Source organism: Pomacea canaliculata, linkage group LG5, assembly GCF_003073045.1.
Source record: "Pomacea canaliculata isolate SZHN2017 linkage group LG5, ASM307304v1, whole genome shotgun sequence".
NCBI classification, from domain to species: Eukaryota; Metazoa; Mollusca; class Gastropoda; order Architaenioglossa; family Ampullariidae; genus Pomacea; species Pomacea canaliculata.
In genome coordinates this window covers 17,753,228-17,773,623 of record NC_037594.1, presented here as the reverse complement: position 1 = coordinate 17,773,623, position 20,396 = coordinate 17,753,228, and the positions used below count along the sequence as shown (strand labels likewise).

At 35.1% G+C, this 20,396-nt stretch overlaps 2 protein-coding genes across 9 annotated transcripts in view; one reads left to right on the top strand and one right to left on the bottom strand.

Annotated features, from left to right (window-relative positions):
- The first annotated feature begins 1,764 nt into the window (after positions 1–1,764).
- LOC112564104 (programmed cell death protein 4-like) lies at positions 1,765–14,481 on the top strand. The gene is made up of 10 exons (XM_025238707.1): positions 1,765–2,234; positions 3,310–3,413; positions 3,674–3,790; positions 4,741–4,962; positions 5,328–5,434; positions 8,141–8,255; positions 8,459–8,566; positions 10,474–10,584; positions 10,838–10,977; positions 11,361–14,481. The coding sequence occupies exons 1-10, from the start codon at positions 1,967–1,969 to the stop codon at positions 11,413–11,415; spliced, it is 1,347 nt and encodes a 448-aa protein (XP_025094492.1). The 5' UTR covers positions 1,765–1,966; the 3' UTR covers positions 11,416–14,481.
- An 866-nt stretch (positions 14,482–15,347) lies between these two features.
- LOC112564872 overlaps positions 15,348–20,396 on the bottom strand; it is a 38,201-nt gene continuing 33,152 nt past the window's right edge. For 7 of the 8 annotated variants that reach the window (XM_025239964.1, XM_025239960.1, XM_025239958.1 and 4 more), the window contains 10 exons: positions 19,813–19,972; positions 19,213–19,293; positions 18,680–18,769; positions 18,425–18,532; positions 18,051–18,203; positions 17,659–17,784; positions 17,255–17,444; positions 16,941–17,045; positions 16,399–16,501; positions 15,348–16,099 (listed from right to left, as the gene is read on the bottom strand). In XM_025239964.1, the coding sequence (XP_025095749.1) occupies positions 16,042–16,099; positions 16,399–16,501; positions 16,941–17,045; positions 17,255–17,444; positions 17,659–17,784; positions 18,051–18,203; positions 18,425–18,532; positions 18,680–18,769; positions 19,213–19,293; positions 19,813–19,972 (1,174 nt within the window). In that variant the 3' untranslated portion in view covers positions 15,348–16,041. The remainder of the gene's footprint in view (positions 16,100–16,398; positions 16,502–16,940; positions 17,046–17,254; positions 17,445–17,658; positions 17,785–18,050; positions 18,204–18,424; positions 18,533–18,679; positions 18,770–19,212; positions 19,294–19,812; positions 19,973–20,396) is intronic. The other variant, XM_025239959.1, reaches the window with a different exon arrangement.

The following is a 20,396-nucleotide window of genomic DNA, read 5'->3' as shown; positions in this document are numbered from 1 at the left end:
GTGATGTTTTCTCTGCGTGAATCAAAAAACAAAAGAGCTAAATGGTAAGCGCCTATGATGGTGTCCATTTGAAGCCTATAGCCGTTAGTCTAGTCAGTCAGCTTTTCATGTATGTCTCACCTCTTGCAACTGGTCGGCAAGAAGTCATTGATCGGCTTCTTTTGCATTCGTCGTATGTTTTATAACGCGCGAAGTTCGCATGCAGACATGAACTGGGCAGTTCTTGTCAGATTCTTAGCTAGACAATGCTTCGAATAGATAATACAGTACCACAAAATACGATATGTTCCATTACCATTCCGTCTTCGAGAGACTATGATTAGGAACTATTTATACGTCCTTCCCAACAATTAACGTCGCGGTAAAACTCTACCTTGTGTTTACATCAGTGATGATGGTCCGGCCGGTTTATATTTCTTTCGGTCTATTCACTTTTGTCTATATACGTCAGTGTCCGTGTCTATGAGATTGGTCTAGAGATAGTTCCTCATACATATGCTGTCGCGATCTACTTGAACGGGGTACTGCTTGAAGACGTTTAAACACCAATTAATTTGGAGCTCTACCTTTTCCAAAGATGGCAGATACCCGCATGAGGATCGCGACAGCAACATGATTCGAAATGTCAATGGCTAGTCTAGACAAGGTCTGGCGCAGCAAAAATATTAGACTTAGACTTAGTACAAACTAGTAAATCTCTACAAGACCAATGACTGTATGAAGCACAGTCGCCAAACTCGCAGGAACCCCTATATAATTGCAACGAGAAAACGGCACAACTCTTGATTTGTCCATGTGCATGTCGACGACCATACAGTAGATCCTTCAAGGTACCGTAATACGTAGCTGGAAAGTGGTCGGTGTCGGGGTGGCCAAAGGTAGAATTATACTGGCTCACAAACATGAAGGAGTGGACTGGTCGTCGATCCTGCGCAAAACCAGCTCACCCAAGACCATATATATCGCCCAAGAAAGGCCTGTCGACATAACGAGTGCCGCATACATGTATATGCTCTTCCAACGACAGGTACCAGTCGAGGGACGATCAATGATCCACGGATCGACGTATATATAGGAGATGTTAGTTCGTGAATGATGCCGTCATGATTCTACATAACTAGAGATATATGTAATACTTGGTGTCTGTATCGATGACTGCATGTATGGGGTTTGTTTCGCGCAATGGTGACAGGCAATAATTAATCTGTCTTCCAATTTACCCTGGGTTCACAATTTTCGCATCTCCACTTAGTGGCACTGCATATAGGAAATGCTGTAGATATTTTACATTTAGCAGAAAAGTCAAGGATATCGAATACATATACGTACATAACGCTGGATCGATCAGACCAAGAACCGTGAAGCAACAAATCTCGCCAGTTTGCGAGTGCATGTTTATTAATAAACTATATATTATTTTAATCGTATAACGTGGTTTGCTAGACAATTTATACTCGATTACATTTTAACATTCTTGAAAAAGTTTTCCGACATCTTAACCCGATGCATTTTATTAATTGTTTGCTCTAATTTCAATAATCCTAGCTAATACTTTTTATCAGTTATACATATACTGACTCCGTATATCACTATACTAGTTTACTGTTTAGTAAACAGCCTTCCAAAAAAATAAAAAAACCCAGCAGCAACAACAACAACTGAAAGAAGCTAAATAACAACAGCAACAAAAAGCCATGCCAAAAGAAGCCCAGATTGGTCTCGGCTATTTGCTGGCAAGTAAAAGAGGTGTGCTTACATCATCCAATCAAATTACTGTTCACATCGAGCAACGTAAGCTGTAAACAAGTTCGCGGGTGAAACGGAATCGCTGAAAGGATTCTAAACAGTGGATCAGCATATAAACAGTTCAAGCAGTGTATTAAAAATCTTGTGTAAGACCTTCCTGCCATTCGTGCACTACAGATTTGGAAGATTTGCGCAGAAGAAAGGCTGTCGTAGTTGCAGAATGTCTGCAGATATGGAGAACGTCAGTGAGCCCGTCCAACTTCAAGATGGCGAGAGTACTGACGTTGCAATGAACGGAGAAGTTGAAGTAATTCCTGAATCTGAGACAGCTGAAGATAGACCTGTTCGAAAAGCCAAACGACAGCTTTCTAGGCAAAGATCTGGAAGTGATAGCTCTAATAATAATGCAGCTGTGAAAAAGGCTTTACCAAATTCAAAAAATAGTCGGAAGTCACGCGATGGAAGGGGTAGGGGATTGCCTAAAAAAGGTTTGTAAACTTTCCAGAATACAAAAGCTGTGCATATGTTGCATGCATGTTAAACCTTTAACTAATGCACAAGAAGAGCTGCGCATTAAAGAAGCATGTGGGGCAAGATAAGAGTGTGTTCGTAGCGAAATATTGTTTTGTTTTCTATTACCACGTGCACGATGTTGTCCTTACATATTGTTGTTTTGATTGCATTCGTTTACGCCCTCGGTTGATATTTGTCTTTGTAGCCTAAAAGAATATAATTGAAATAATCGGCACGTATTTCTTGGCATAGTTTCGTAACCTTGGATGGAAAAAAAGTACACATCCGAGAGGTCATGGACGTCCATAAAATTGAAGGGCCACAATAAATAAGGTGACGAAAGTCACGTGACAAACGCTGTACCTAAAATAGTCCTAACAAGTGGTGGACGTTGGTATAACAGAGTTTCTGTGAAGTTCATTAGTTGGTAGTAGATAAGCGAGCACAATTTATCAGACAGTTTGCCATTTTAATTAAAGTTGTTTTCGGATTTTAGCCATAAAAATACAATTTTCAGCCAATATATATATTTTTCAGCATCTATCTTTTTGTTGTTGATTTTGGAGGGAATGTGTTTACACCTCGCGGTGATTTCGCACTCTATATCTATTATCATTTTGTTACGCTCATAAAATATCTTAGAAATTTATTTCATCGCAATTTGGCTTTTGTTTACCTCGAATTATTATAATTTAGGAATATTATTATAATTTAGGAATAAGAAAAGTTTTATCAGTGCTTTATTTTCACTAGTTTACTTTTGTGTACTTTATTTATCCATATTTTGTAATAACATATGTTCTATCAAATAGGGTAATTCACTAACTTGGTTCATTTTCAACCAGCTTATGTAGCCTGTTCTCATCCTGTATGGGGAAAAAGGGTAAAGACACTTAGGCTAGTATTTTCTTGAAGAAATTATAATTGGTAATAATCATCATGACCAGAATTATTTGATATTTATATAGTCATTGAGTTAGTGTTTAGTCTTTACATAAATTGCTGGTTATATTGCTATTCCGTTTTTATTTTAAGCTTAATATATTGCAGGTGGTGCTGGAGGGAAGGGTGTGTGGGGTAGGCCTGGAGAGGAGTTGGGTGAAGATGGGAATACAGTGGACTCTCATGACCCCAACTATGATTCTGACAGTCAGGTGGGTTAATCATCTTAACTGTTTACATCTTTTATTGTGAAAATAGAGTATTTTTTTTAATGCACACCAAAATTTCTAACTGTCTCATTTGATCTTTAATATCTTTCTCTCTCATAGTGTCTGTTTTACAGTTATATTTTATCTGATCATTCTTTCACCTACCCACTAACACATTTGTCATTAATTAGTACTTGATATAGAAGCACTCATTAGCGAGTAGGAATTACACATGCTACATTAATAATATTTTTGTTTTGCAGGATAGCAATATTCAGTTTGAGAAAATATGCCCCGAAATGTCTCAAGAAGACTTCTGTAAGTTTATAAATCCTGTGGTAATGGAGTTTTATGAACATGGTAATACAAAGGACGTGTTGGTAAGGAATTTGTACATATTCCTGATTTTTTTTTAAAAAAAAAAACTCTTTGCACCTCTAATGTCATCAGTAAATTACGGTTTTGCCTTTCTATCCTGCTTCTGTTACTTAGGTTTGATTCAGTGATCCAAGAGTAAACTTTATTTAGAATTTTTCGAGCATTTTCAGACAAATCCATTCTTTTTAACTTTCATCACATCAACGCCTATACAGATATCTGATGACAGAGTTGAGTTTTTGTATTCGTGTTCTTTAGGATGCATCTTTATTAAAGAGAGAAGTGATGTCAGACCAGATGCATTTTAAATGAAGTTTATGACACAAGACCACAGTGTCAAATGATACAGTAAGATAATTTTTCAAGAAGGTAACCAAATCATACACACCTAAGGGAAGCCTTCATAGAGTTTTCATTTGACCACCAGAAGAGAGCCGTTTTGGATAGATAGAGATACCGTTATTGAAATTTTGAGGTGGCTCATGAAAGTGTTGTACGGCATAAAACATAAAAGGGTTTGGTGGAGTTTTTCAGTATAGAACAAGAGAAGATAAAAGTCGTATAGTGGTGGTAGATAACTACATTTGTATTTTTTTTTTATTATTATTGTACATAGATTGAGGTTGGTTTGGTTTTTTTTGGGGGGAGGGGGGTTTAGCTTTTAAAATATTTACTTTGAAAATCTTGCATAGAGAAGGAAAACAAATACCTTATAGTCTAACAGCATTTATTTTGATCTCCAGTTTAGTTACTGTGCATTTGTACATGTGCACAGTCAGCAAGCTGTTTAGAAAAATTATTTTTCAGAACTCAGCACATCTACACAGCTGTCTTAAGTAAATTTAAAAGTATTAGAGATATGACATTTTGTTTGGGTGCTGTTAGCATCCATTGTCTAGTCTTTCTTGGGAATAGATCTATTCTAAAACATTATTTTTATTGTATTTAACAGGAAGAGCTGAATGATATAAATTTTGAGCATCTGAAACGAACCTTAGTTGAATGCTTAATAAGCAAGGCATTGGACCACAAAGATCATCATAGAGAACTCACTTCCGTCCTCATATCAGATCTCTATGGCAGAGTGCTTTCATCAGATGATGTTGTTGATGGCTTTGATGATGTTCTTGGCAAATTATCAGATCTTACCATTGACACACCTGATGCAGCTACGGTATGAGTTTTATGCTGAAACTCTTATTTGATGATAAAGATTTGTACTGATCTTGTGCATTTATAAAGTGAAAGAGGTTACAACATGGGTAGCCATGATTTGTTAGTGGAGACTTTGTTTAAAATTTTTGTAGATATTTCCAGTAAGATACTAATTAGTAGTAGAGTTTTGTATTTGAACAAATAAAGAACCTGGAATGATTTCTAAAATCCCTCATCCTAAATCTTACCCTTAGCAACCAGCTTATGTGTAATTAGCTCCCTTACATTTCTAGAAGGCATTGGCTGAAATTTGATGATAATTAACTGAGAGTATTAGCAGAAATGTCTGTACTTTTTGTATATAGTTTGTCTTTTGTTACCCAGGTGGTTGGAAAGTTTATTGCAAGAGCTGTCGCTGATGACTGCTTGCCACCAAAGTATATTATGAAGTACAGAGGTGAAGAGACTGAAGAGGACTGTCCACATACCAAGTATGGCTACAGTATCATGATCTTCTCCAACACTATCCGCCATTACTTATTATCACCTCCTCTATGGTTATTTGCAAAGTCATTAAATGAATTACCAGAATTACTTGTAGCCATGTTGAACTTAAAGTGATATTGTTCATAAACAGTCTTTGAAGTTAATTGCACAGAATGAATAGGAAACAGTATTTCAGCTCTTGTAACAGCTGTGATGAAAGGCGGTGTTTAAGTCAGGAGGATACTCCAAAAATTAAAAGCCGTTTTAAATATCTTTAACTTATTCAATCTAAACAAAAAGTGACGTGATTAAACATAGTGATGGTATGATGTACAACATGCTTACAATATTTACACCTTTGACCCTACTAAACACAACATTCAGTGATACACTGTTCTAAAAAGTATTTTTTTTAAAAACATTTAAGTGATGTGACTTGCAAGAAATATATAGTTTTTGTTTTCTTGTCCAAATTGAAATGAAAGATGGTTGCTATATGGAACATAAATCTCTTGTCATGAAAATAGGTTACAAGGCAGAAATTAAAAAATCATTTGCACAATGTATAAAAACATAAAGGGCCAAACAGTGAAAATAGTTTATTAGAATATTTATTAGACTTCAAATATTACTTGTTATTATGTTGTCATTTTCTGCTGTTTGAGTACAAATCCCTGTCAAATTGAGTAACCAGCAACCTTTCAGACATGGCTCTTTACCAACGAACCCATTGCCTGCTTTCAAATATAACAAAAACCCTGACTGTTTTATTCAAAGTAAAACAATGCATGAAGAAGTCAACAGATCCTCCCTTATAAATTCATTTATTAACGCACAGCGTGATGTGTTTTGTGATTTGACCCAGTTTGCATGCATTTCAGTGGATGTGAAACATCATTGTAGCTGTGAAGATGTTTGCTTTTGCGAAAGCTAAATGTATTGAGTGAGTTAAGGTTTTTTAAAATATAATAAAATGACAAAATACCATTTTTAAATAGCTTACGAAAAGTGTTCCTGCAATGAGCATTGTGACTTTAATCAAGATTTTTATTTAAAACCATACAAGTATTTTAAAAACAAAATTACACTAGATGACAAGTGATTTACCAAAACTTTTAGGGATTTTTGTAAACAATCAATTAAAGCAATTTCTAGCCAGGGGTGGGCCTTAAAACTGGATGGTTCTAGAGGGCGGATGAGAACTGACTGGATTTCTCTAATATAGTTAACTCAGCTACTGTATATATAGTATATTTACTGGTGGGCGGCCAGCGGGCGGGCCGGTCAGAGACAGGAGGCGGGCCGGCGTTTGCCCAGGTCTGTTCTAAGCGATGATGGGATAACTTTGATATTTCAAGAGGTCCACAAGATATGAGCAATCAAATACCCCCTGCCCACAGTGAACTTGGCTAATGGAAATTTCTTTTTCCAAACATCATTATCAACCAAACTGTTCACAACAGAATATCCTTTCATCGTCCTTAACGTTTCTTATTACTAAATAAAACTGCTAAATTTGAAAGCTTATTTTAAGATTTAGATTTTTGCTTTTAAGCACGGACTGCCAAAAACATTAAAAGTCTTAAGTTTCAAGATGTCTGTGGCTGATCACTTTTTAAAAAAAAAGTCTTGTAATATTTATGAACAAGACTGAGCATCCTGCTATATAATTTAGTCAAATTTTGTATACCAGATTCATAGGTTTCGTTTTCACAGCTTTCTTGGTTGAAAACTGTTAGCAAATGTTTTCCTCTTTTGGCTGCTTTTTGGCTTCAGGCATGGCCTTCTAAGTATATTATGCACTGTTTCACTTAGGCTCTATGCAGACTTGCTTATTAATTTTATTTTTTTCCGTTCATCCCAATATTAGTATTTTTATTTTTCATCAGCACTTAATCAAATATACCAAAATCTCTAGTCTATACTCAACATTAGCATAGCTGCCCTGTCTTCATTTCCTTGTAATTAGAAGCAAATGGCTTTAGAAAAAAAAAATGTCTTCAGAAAAGGTATTAATTTGTTCTGCCATAAAATCAAGTTAGAGGGCAGGGGAACTACAAATGTAGTCTGCATGTGTGTGTGGTTGTTTTCTTTTTTAGGGTGGGCAGGAGCACAGAAGAGACTAAGCATCACATTTTCGAAAAAAAATCACCAAGAACAGTTGTTACTTTAAAAAACATCACAATATCATTTTAGTACGTGGTATTTTTCAACACTTGTTTTATTCTACCCTGTATTCACTGCATTTCAATCTCGTGACCTCTGAAAATATTTCCTCCTCAGATTTTTCCTTTCCCTCATATCAAATGATATTAAACTGTGTATTAATAGCAGTTGAGTTAGGATTAGAGTGCTGGTGTCTGAATTCGTAGCTGATGGCTCAATATCCGATAAGTGCAGCAAACTTCTACCAGTTGACTTGGCTTGTGGGAAAGGGTGCCCGACTCCAGAGAGGGTTTGGGAAGGTAAGGCAGCGAGGGAGATTGGCACCACCCTCAAGTAAAGATGGCCTCGAGAAAAGACCTCACTCCTCCACACACATCCCAATGACCTGAAAAGGTTAGGGGATGTCCTTTACCTTTGATTAGCACAGACTTTAGGCATCAGATTATTATAAGGAAAATAAAACAAGCATTGTTTAATTGAATTGTGTGTCATTATTATAGATTTCTTTATTCCAGTTGTCTTTGCATTTCTGTGGATATATGTAGGCTCGCTGTAGATCATGCAGATGTGCTGTTAAATCAGACCCATGGAATAGTTCGATTGGACAACATCTGGGGACAAGGTGGTGGTACTCGGCCTGTGAAACTGCTTATTAGAAAGGTTAGACGCTGGAAGTAAACTACTTTAAGTAACATTTCCTTATATATTTGAGTACATTTAAAAAAATTTTTTAACTATTCTATCTTGCATTAAACGATGTTTTAGCACACCCCTAGATTAAATATAAGAGTTATCCAAACAATTCTAAAATTTAATCATTTAATTTTAGCAGACTGCTGGAGTTAACGCTAAATGTTTTGCAGATTGTCATGCTGCTTAAAGAGTACTTATCCTCAGGGGACATAACAGAAGCTACCCACTGCCTTACAGAGCTAGACGTGCCCCATTTCCACCATGAAGTCATCTATGAAGTAAGATACTCTTTTATTTAAATCCTTCAAAGCAGTTCTCTTTATATAAAATATATATAATTGCTTTTCTCTGAGAATTAAACTACCATAATAACTTTTGTTTTGTTGTTGCATAAATGGTGTAAAATCTTTCTCAATGGTCGTGATTTTAATTTTTTCAATATAAGGGTAGGGAAAGAGGGTTCAGGGTACTCTGCTACTTTGTTTTTGGGTTGTGTTACAAGCACTTGCTTATTAAGTGCAAATGTATTGCAAAAGTCGACTTGTATACCAAACTAAAGGAAAATAAATAAACATTAATGAATCAAGAAAAAATCAAAGGAAGTACACTTAAATGGAAATATCTTGATTTAATCATGAACAATGATTTTCACTATGGTCTTCTAACTTATAAACTTATGAACATGAAAAAAATTTCTGCCTTTAGATAATACATTTCAACAGAAAAAGGCTAACGTGTATTCAACTTTCTATAAAGTACAAAACTTTCCGTACATTTTATCCATGTACAATAGAGATTGCTGTTTAAAGATGCTAACTCTGTTGATGGCCTTCGCAACTTTGATTTGGGTTGTAACACAATAAATTTGTAAATGCCAGCTAATAATAAATATAGTTTTGTTTATAGCAAACTAAAAGAATGTGATTAAAGGTACAGTAAAGGCTGTGATGGTAGTGATAAGGCTGTGACACGCTGTGTGACGTCAGCAAGGGAGAGGAAGTGTCAGTCATTGTTAGGATTTGAACTCAGGTGATCAGTGGTGTGTCATTAGTTGTATTAGTGATATATATTAGTGATAACAATCAAGATGACTATGAGTAATGTCCAAACATATTACATCAGCTCACGCTGGGATCGAGTTGACGTCATTGGAGGATGAGACTTCATTGAAGCAAACAAAAGAGTCCCGTGTAATTTCTCTTATTAGAAACAACATCCTATAAACATTTACCTAACCCAAACAGTCATAAAAATAGACGAGATTCAAACTTATCCTATTCTTCACTAGATTCTAAGCAGTTTTATTTTGCCTTTACAATCCTAAGATATGAAAAGTATAAAAAAAATAGTAAAAGAGAAAATGAAATATATAGGATTGAATTTTTATTGATATGCTTTGGTATATTTGATATTCTTACCAAAGCTAGTTATCAGTCTAGTCGCAGGAATGGAAATATCTCCTACCTCAAACTAAAGAATTTCAAATATTTAAAAAAATATTTAGATTTAAATGGATGTTTCAAATGAACAAAATTTTACTATTTTATTTACCTTCTGTACATAGTAGTGCTACACAAAGTATGCATCAGAAAGTTCTGATGACACTTAATATTACGACAAAGCATGCTGAAAAAATGTCCAGATTTAATGAGATTCTGTAAAATTCAACCACAGTAATAATGAAAATGTGCTCCTTAAAAAAAATTTTTATAGAATATTCTTTGAAACTTTATCAGTAATTGATAATGATTATAAAAAGTAAAAGTTCAGCTTACATTTCTGAGTCATGACTAGTGATCATATAGTTTATAATTCCAAATATACTTGTTATTATTTTTATCAAAAACAACAAAAGACTCATCCTTTGAATAGAAACTTTTACCTTTGACTCAAAATTGGATGCTTCTCAACTAAATAGTGAAAACAAAGAGCCACTTGCAACTTAAGTGCACAGGTATGGTGAAGGAAAAAGTAGCTGTGTGATCCTTTTAGTCATTTCTCTCTTCGTGTTACTCCAATATTTTCAAATGTTTTGTACTTAGCACAGTTATATCAATTTTTATTCAGTTTTAGGTACTGAAGCAATTTTTAACGGAAGTTTTTAAATAAACTGAGTAGCATTTGGTATGATATAGTTTTGAAATCAGGGAAACCATATAGTGAGGGTTTATGGTTCACTTTGCAGGCAATTGTGATGGTATTAGAAGAATCTAGTCAACGAGCAGCAGAGATGATGAGCAAATTCCTAAAATCCCTTGCAGAAGCAGTCATCATCACTCCACAGCAGATTGGACAGGTATTATTGTTTAGCTGTTAGGCTGTGTGCCAAGTTTTGGGACAAAGGTTACATAGAGCAAGCATTTTGCTAGTTTAATCGCTCTTTTTTTGAGTTTTAAATGTTTACAAGTCTAAAGCAAAACTGCAAGCAGAAACTGAGTTTGTCCAGTTTGTCTAGTATTTTGGTTATTCATCATGCTTGATGTGATTTAGCAGGGGTCTTGTAGAACCATCATGTCTCAAATTGCATGTTATGGTTTGTCATCTTGCAGGGCTTTGCAAGAGCCTATGACAATATGCCAGACATTTGCCTTGATGTGCCAAATGCATACTCCCTGCTGGAACAGTTTTGCACCCTTTGCAACAAAGAGGGCTTCCTTTCTGATGCTTTGATGAAAGATCTTCCTCAGAGGTATGTCTTTTGTTAATCTGTATTTATGTTTTTCAGATGCATAGAAACTTTACTAAGGTGCTCAAAAGCAGGGCCTCTACATGAAAATGTGCGTTGCTTATAAAAAAATGAAATAAACTGGCTGTTAGCACTCTGAACTAGGGGAGTTTACAGTGTAATGCGGACTGCTATTGCATCAACAAGCTTGTTGACTATAGCAAAGAGCCAGGCTTAAGAGGTTATCCCCTATTCCTCTTAGCTGTGTTGTGAAGCAACTCTATGATCGTTTTTGTACATGCATGTGGTGTGTGTGTGCACAAAGGGAATATGGTGATAGAACTTTGCTGTTCAAGTTTGTATAATAGCTCTTAGATGTATATTAGTTCACTTCTAACATTTTGCAGAGGCCGAAAAAGATTTGTGTCTGAGGGTGATGGTGGAAGAATCAAGTCATCATAGAGGTTTTCATGGTTTAGAGCTCCCCAATTGTGATGAAACTGTAGTAGGCATTTGGTTGTGGTGTCTCATTCTGCAGCAATTCTTGCACAAGGTTTTATTCAGGATGTATGTGCTGTGAAGTACAGTATTGCAAAACTAAGCTACAGTGTCAAAATCTTAGTTAAAAAAAAAAGAATTTTGGTTAGTTAATTTCTTGACAAGATGTTTCGTGTGCCTAATGCATCATTGGCGACAATATGTTGGGATTTTTTTTTTTCATGAACTGGATCTTGAAATCATTTGATTATAGCTCCCTTGGTTTCTTTTGGTTGTTTGTTTTTTTTATTTAGTGAAAAAAATCTTTTTTATAGATCAGAAATTAATGTATCTTGTTTAAAAAGACGATTTCTTTGTAAATACTCTAATGTAGATGGGTTTAAGTTAGCTTTCATGATGACTATATCATCATGTAACATTATAAAATTTATGATTAAATGTAATTGATTTATTGATAAACATGAAACACTTTCTTAAGCCATCAATGATAAACTTTTAGAACTAAATTACAAGGTCCATTTTGACAATATTGGAACAGTGAATGGCAAAGTCACATCTGTTAATTGCATATTTTCAATGGATTAAATGTTTCGTTTTTGATTTTTTGCTTTTGTACGGCTTGGTTTTGATATATTTTGGTTAAAATTCAGCAATTTATAAAGATCAACTTATGCAAAAAGTGCAGGTTTCTGATAAACACCATTTCCCTATTAGTGTGCCTTTTTCAAGTCATCTCTTGTTGCCAACTCTTTAGAATTCTTGTATTGCAGCAACACCCAAGTTTGTAAGTCTTTGACTGTTTTCCATAACTCTCATAATTTTGAATTTTAAATGGTTTTCAGGATCTGCATGTAGATAAAACACAGTCACATTAAAAAAAAAATGCAACACATTGCCGCTTATGTGTTTTTAACCACTTTTCCTCTTTTTGAACATAATTGCAATTGACCTGGTAGTAGTCTAAGCATGTTTGAATGTTGGCACAATGTGCCCACCAGTTCACCAAAAAGCAGTATGCCCCTTACTTGTTAATAGATGTACAGGAACCGAAAGTAAACTAGAAAATTCTAAAGTCCACGCTTACTAATGAAAAGATTTTTTCATATTAGTCTAAATCAAGTAGTTTTCTGATGAATTGTCTTGAGTAGGAATGTATCAATGTTTTACAGACATATTTTCAGCCCTAACTCAGTAACTTAATGGTATGCTTTGTAGGGTACATGCATATGAATTTTGTGTAATGAATTTATTAGCCACTTTTGGTAGTGCAGATTCCAGATTTTGAATAGTCTAATTTTATATAGAAGGCAGGAATACACTGTAAAAGGCTTATCAAGAGACAGGGAAAGCTTATGAGAGCAATATTTATATGTCATCACAATGGCAAACACACAATGCAGGTGTTGAAAACCTGTCCAGCATATGAGAGGCTTCTTGATCTGTGCTGGCAGATTACATGCAAGTAGATGGAGTGGTTGATCAGTTTCCTCACTAAAACATTTAATTTAACCAAGGCTGAGGGCTTAAAGATTACTATTTTCATCATATTTTGAATATTTAAATCATTCTGGTTAATGGTAATGCGGTGGGAAAGGCTGTGGTGTAGTCATAGAAAGGCTTTTTAGTTTTCAATGCAATCTGTGCATTTCAAATTGACAAAGGAAAGACACACTGTCAGTTTTACCAAATCACTGTTCTTTTTAAGTGCTTAGTTTTGACTTGAAATCAGAGAGGTTTAGAAAGTTGCACACAACATGAGGATCACTGGTTCATGAGGGGATAATTTACACAGAAACATTGCATAGGCAGCTATTGCATTTGCTTGATGCTGTTAACTTGATGCATTGTACAGTCAGCATATCCTTTATCAATTGTGTTTAAAATGTTGCTTAAAAAATGGTTGCAGTATTAATGTGATGATAAAAATTAGGATTTAATTGGACAAAATAAATTTGCATTCAAAGACTGCATATAATTTTTTTGTCTCATTATCACATTCCTCAGCAAGTGGTACTTTTTTAAAAACACTTCTATAGTAATTATCTCCCCTGCATTTCAGGTTTTTGATTTAGTCTTCTCTCGTTTTAGAGCTAAGTATTTCTTCCATATTCACTTTGTCTCCCCTATCCCCACCCTACTCACCCTGTCATTGGCTCAGAGAATGCACGTGTGTTTGGGGTGGATGAGAAATGGTCCGTTTGTGTATATGAGACAGAGTGCTGAATGATAAAAATGTCGTAAAGCATTGCATTGCAAAACATATATTTGGTTAGCACAAAGTGTTTGAGCATCTAAATACAGTGAAAGTTAAGATTTGTGCAGTTAACATCTCTTCATGTCTGTTGGTGTTTGTCCTACAGAGTTGGAAGAAAAGTTTGTCAAAGGTTGGAATTTTTTTTCCTTTTTTGTGTGCCATTTAGTAGTTTTCTTGTGTCTTGCAACAGCATCTGTATCTCCGATGGTTTTATTTTGCTGTCAAAATCACAACAGCATACTGCTGAGATGCCATACTGTTATACCTGAAGATTACTATTCCTAAGCTTTGAAAAACAGAAATGTGTACACGCTAAAGTTCAACCAACAATTTTTGTGTGTTGTAAAATATTAGAAATCCTGTAAAATATCCCTTCTGGATGCAGTAAAGTCCTTAAATGACTTACAGATCTTGTGTTCTGATGTGAGCTAAACATGTCATTCTTCACTAAGCAAACATGAAATATAATTGTAAGACAAGGCGATCTGTTACACCCAGAGCAGCATGTTGCAGCATAATAGCCCTGGCATATAGCAAGTAATCATTTGCTTTTCATATCTTAAGTGTAGCATTACTTCTCGTGACATGGTGATCTATTAGAAGGTTCTCTGTCTTGTGATGCATATGCACTAATTGCAAACTAATGCACAAAAATACAATCAGTGTGCAGTTTCCTGCAGTTAATTTTTTTTTAAATTGAGTGTGCTTTTTTTCACATTTGTTACCTGGCAAGTGGTCTTTGACATGCATTAAATAAAAGCCTTTCTGATCAATGATCAAATTTTGTGTTGTCTACGAATGATTGTGGCTGGCATGAAGGAATGGAGTTGTTATAAAGACACTGAACATAATTGCACCCAGTATACCTATTCCCTGCAGTGTAATCCCACTGTTCAGTACATGGTGAAAAAAGGTTGTAGGTGGTAGTTTAAGCCAGATTGTGGATTGATAATTGGAACTTAAAAAGACCTAGGAAGTTTTTAATTCATGAAAATGCATGCCTTGTGTATTATAGATTTAAAATTATGAGGTTATATTTTAGTTCTCAGATACACAATTTATGAATACTTGGCTCTTTTGATTAAGCTTGGACGAAGAAGATAGCTTTCACAGTAAAACTAGTAGGTATAATGAAGCTGAAGGTAAAAGATTAAGTTCAAAGGTGGACAACAAAACATAATTTTAGAAATAGTCTTGAATAGCCATTCTAATGTGCCTGCTAGTAGCTTTGGGTGTTGTGGGGAGGTGGTGACGCTGATGGATTAAAGACAGTAAGGCGGCCATGTGATGAGAGAAACTGCCACACCCTTGACCTACATCAATATTAGCATGGTGGTCCTGTAGGTCAGTTGTCAGCGTCTTTGAACGTAGGCTAGTAGATTGGCGACCTGGTCAGGGTCCAAATCACTTTGCTACCAGATATGTCTGGTGTGGCCCCCACCAACACTCAGATACAAGTCTTGCTAGCTACCAGTCTGAGACATTTAGTGTAATCCTGGGTCTTTGAGCCCAATTCTGGCACTGATAGGGTGGGTATGAATACTGTGCTTTAGTCTTCATTGAGATATTAGGGTGTCAATTTGAAGAAGGGTTAGAGCTTAAGATTCACTGATACAATAAAGACACTGTCAAAATTCCACAGATGCTAGTCTTTGAAAGTCTGGCCTCAGTATTTATTATGTATTAAAGATACATAAGGCAAGTAACATTATTTTCTATGCAAAATAATTTGCAAAGTGCAAGTCGTGATATAGCCCTAGTTGCTGGCACGGCATTAACCACAAACAATTGCAAATTGATACTTATGTGCTTGCAGTTATCTATACAGCTTTAGTAATAATAGTTTTCTGCAATTTAAGTTAAGAGTAATTTTGCACAAACATTAACTTTAGTGTCTATATACTAAGTTACCATTCATTGCATTACTTCAACATAGGGAAGCAATTACACATCAACTTGTATAAATGTATTCTAGACTTTTTTTCAGAAAACTTTCCTTTGTTAGAAAGTTATCTTTCTGCAGCATCTAAGGTGAGTTGTTATTAACTTTGCCTCTGATTTAGCACACGAGAAACTAATCCAGTATGTTAAGATTACTTTTTTTTTTGGGGGGGGAGGGGAGTGAAATTTCTTTTCATTTAATACAAATTACTGATGATGTATTCAGTTTCCATCTCTTATTCTTGCCCTAGAGTGAGCTAGATGATTAAGCCCATTACAGTCACTTTCTGAATGAAAATTGTAAGTTATGTCCATTAATAATAAAGCAGAAACATGATTACCAACATACTAAGGGATCACAGGTAATTTGCACATATTCTGCACTAGGTTTGAAATCACCTGTTGATTTCATCACGTGACTGGGCCTGACGTTCTTTTCGATGTTTGGCTGCTCTGTAGATAAAAACATCAACATTGCATTGACTTGTATCTTTATAAAGAGTTCTTGTGAGCAAAATTGATAACTTTTTCCTGAAATGCTATATGGCTGTATGCCTTATTATTTTAGTTCACTTCCTTTTCACAACCCAAAAATGTTCCTATAAACAATCATAGTAGATCTGTCCCCGAACTTATATCCTTATAACTTATAATACACGTCCATGATCTGTCATTTAAATTTTAAAACAAGCTGTGCACTGGCCAGAACTTTCCCAAATTCTGCAATGTATGTTCAGAAGACAAAGTCTTACCGTGCCATATTAGAAGCCAGTGTTTTGATTTTATCAAGTGTAATCAGCTTGTCATCGCCCATAGCACCTGCAGTTTGATGAGTGACATCAGCGGTTTGTCGAGCTGTTAAACATAATGTCTGTTCTTTACTTTCTTAATTTCAGATGCTTTTTGGACAGTGTATGAAAAGTCATCCTAAAATTTGCAATGAAATACGACTTGTGCTCCTAAACTTTGAGGCACAGTCCAGTTTCATTAGAATAATTGGCTAGAATGATTGTGTGTGTGTGTGTATAGCTAATGATTAAATGTTAATGTTTTGAGACATTTTTTTTCTTAACATGTTTTTCTGTGTAGACAACATACATATATACCTTTATGAATGCAAATTAACATTACATGCATGGCATGATTTCTGGGCCCTAAGTATTTCTTAAACACCAACTTCAAATTTTTTAAATAACAAGTGGGAAAATACAAACATCATTTAGTCTGAAAATCTCATTGTTAAAAATCTTTATGTCCACCAGTACATGTGAGTAGATTCTTCTAATTTTCTTACCTGAGCCAGTGCTGCTAGGTCGTTTCCGCCATTCAGCAATATTTGTGTTAAGATTTTCTTTGATGACAGCAGTGATTTGCTGCAAGGCTAAGTAGCCTGTAATCTCTGCAAGTTGAATAGCAAAGAAAAGCTATGTCTTAATTTTAAACTTTAGCAGTCCAGGAAAGTAACTTAAGATCAAAATAGTAACTTCTAAATCTACAATAACGTTGTAAAAACTTTCTGAATACAAGATCATAGATATGAGATAAACAGTCATAGAACAAAGAATATTGAAAATATCAATCCATAGATAAAACACAAAATAAACATACGTGCAAGACGCATGACTGGAACAGCATTGGATATGCTATCATGTGCCACAGCTTTCTCAGCCTCCAGAAACAGACGGCGGCGCATGTGCTCATTGCAGAGAGGGACAATACTGTCCATAGCGTCTTTATGCTCTTTGTCTGTGAGATGACCACTCTCAGAAATTTGGAAAGGTAACAGCTTGTTCTCCAACTAAAGAAGAGACAAAGGAGACAGTTTGAGGGAAGCAGGTAGCCAAGAGGCTTGGAGCAGGGTGTCTCTGACACCCTACTTCCATCACCTTTCTTTTATGTCACCTGCAGCTGCAACAAATGAATATGGACCCTTATGTCATAATTGACTGACAATGCAAAAAATAGTTGATCTGTTCTGTGAAAAATCAAACTTTAGAAAGTGCAAGACTCACATCATGAAATCGAGGCTCTCTGTACTTGAGGATAATATGAATGATGAAGCTGCAGACCAGCTGTTTTGAGATGTGATTCTCACTGAATGATATGTAACTCATTTGCAGGGTCTCAAGATCATCCTCCTTGACAAAAAACAGTAAATATGCAAAATATTTTCAGTTTTGTGCAGTTCAGTACAATTCTTTTCAAATCTACCATTTGCATATATTGAACACAAAATGTCAACAGCAGAAAGTTTGTATCTTAATTTACTTCTAATTATCCCACTTTTTATCAGCTTTTAAATAGAAACAACTATCATGAACAATAGTGTAGAATCTAAATCTAATCTTCTGTTAAATGAATAAATCTTGTTGCAAAATACAAGAAAACAGAAAATGATTAATACTGTTAGGAAAGGGTAGACAAGTGATGCAAAGGCCCTGAAGTCTTCAACCTCCATCCAGTCAACCATTTTGATGAAGTCAGCAATGAGCATAACATAGCGAAGGCAGGAAGCATCCAGGTTGCCAACCAATACATGATCCAAAAGCTCAATCATCTAACAAATAAACAAGTTAAATTATTGCAAAATGTGTTTATTGTTTGTATGTATACGTAAACTCACAATGTAATATGAAAGAACTGTCAAAGAATATTACATATTGCTTAAATAAAATAGAATAGAAAAATGTGCACACATATACAAAGAGTAATATTCAAGAAATGTCAAAATAATGAATAGCATTTAAATGAAAAAGGCAGCTGTATGCCTTACTGTACCTTGTCAGCACCTGAATACTTTATGATAGATGATAAGAAATCATGGGTCATCATGTACATAATATCATCCAGAAGGTAGCGCCACTTCATAAAATTATACAAATTGTCCTGCAAAAAATATGAGAACAAAAAATTTAAGCCATGAACAGTTTTAAAATAAGATTTTTTCTCTTATGGCATTATTTAAGCAGACATGCTCATGTAAAAAAAAATATTTAGGACAAATGTTTCTTGCATCTAAAATCCAAAACTTACAAGTATTGAGAAGCATAATTTTTCTCCTGCTGTTTCATCCTGCAAGATGATGTATGCAAGAAACTCTTCAAATAATGACACTGTCTGCTCCTGAAAAAAGGTATCAACCATCTTACAGAACTGTATTATCTTGCACAATTTTCTAAATACTGAATATATATTATTTAGAAATTGCCATTTGTTCTTGATGTCATGTATCTAAGATGGACATGACATTAATGCTTTAATGTCTTTGGAATTATATTCTCAGAACTTTATCTGCGAAGTATTTATGTAATCCTATTCTACAAACAAAATAAAAATTATTACCAATTATTGCATGATGCATATAAGAATGTGTTAATGAACTGAGAATATGAAGGCAAAGCATAAAAATCATTTAAAATATTTTCTAACAATTTGTTGTTCTCATGCATGTCATCATAACTACCCTGCTGAATTCAACATGCATATTCTGCAGTCCTGTATACATGGGATATCATGCTATATGCATGGTCTGTTCCTGATAGTCCTAGCTGCTGTTTGATTGCTACCTGAGTAAGAGGACGTGGAATAGTGCGACTGAGGTCGGTACGGATGTGGTAGTCATCCCAAACTCTTTGAAATGAGTTAACCTTCACACAAAAAGTAAAAAACAAAGATTAATTAATAGTGAAATTATTGCAAGTAATTCCAGTGCTGCATGCTGGATAGTACAAGTTGTCTAGTTCTATAAGGTATGCAGTCATACACAAATATACATGCTGATTGAGTGCTGCATCTTCAATGATAGCTTCTCTTACAAAATGTGTAATATATTTTTTTTATTTTAAAAGGGTTAGGGAATTGAGAATAGTTTGCTAAACAAGTGTACTCCATATGTTATCCATTAAACCTGGAAGAGTTGTTTTCATAACATATGCAGACATCCCAAGTGTAGTCAAACTGAAACCAATTTTTTAAAATGCTGATATATGTAGGTAATTCCCATGTGTGCGAACTGAGAAAACTAAAAGGTGACTCATGTACCTTAATAAAGTTTCAGAGATAAATCTGATAAAATAAGGATCACTCCTTATATTGGATTGTAAAAAAGACTTGCTGCACACATTCTACTTTCTCTCTAGGCATATGGGCAAATAAAAGTACACTACCATGTAGGCCTCTCCCATGCTGTAAGAAGGGCTTTCTTGGGATGTGACAGTGTCTGGTGTGAGAGACATATTATGGGCTGGCTGATAACTCTGTACTGCACTGCTCAGGACAGGTTCGACATTAAGCGTCAACTCAGGGCTTGGTGGCTTCACTAGCATCCTAAAATTCAAGAAGTAAAAACTTTAATTCCTCCCACTTTTCTCTCCTTTTCCCCCTTTGCATGTATTCTATGAGTTCTTATTGAATCCACTACAAATGAAGATGACACAATATGCTTTTTATGCATTTCATTTCTCATTATTGCAGGACTAGAAGGGTGCAACATTTCTTTTTTGATCTTGTTTAGGGCAAGCTCCATGCAAGATTCTATTCCCATCAATGTGGATGAATACCCTCTTCTGCTTTCTTCATATATATGTCTACATACAAACATCACTATGCAGAGATGAAAAAAAAGCGGTCAAACTTGTGACATCCCGATTTGGCTACTTGAATTATGTTCCCATCTCTCTAAGACTTTCAGAAGGTAAATGTATCCATGCACTAATCTGACTTTCGTGTTGCTGACTGCATCAGGCTTTAC

Bases quoted from the DNA above. Each gene is read 5' to 3' on its own strand.
- LOC112564104 (XM_025238707.1), top strand. From the start codon at position 1,967: ATGTCTGCAGATATGGAGAACGTCAGTGAGCCCGTCCAACTTCAAGAT. The intron at 2,235-3,309 runs GTTTGTAAACTT...AATATATTGCAG, and splicing joins TAGGGGATTGCCTAAAAAAG to GTGGTGCTGGAGGGAAGGGT. The intron at 3,791-4,740 runs GTAAGGAATTTG...TGTATTTAACAG, and splicing joins GTAATACAAAGGACGTGTTG to GAAGAGCTGAATGATATAAA.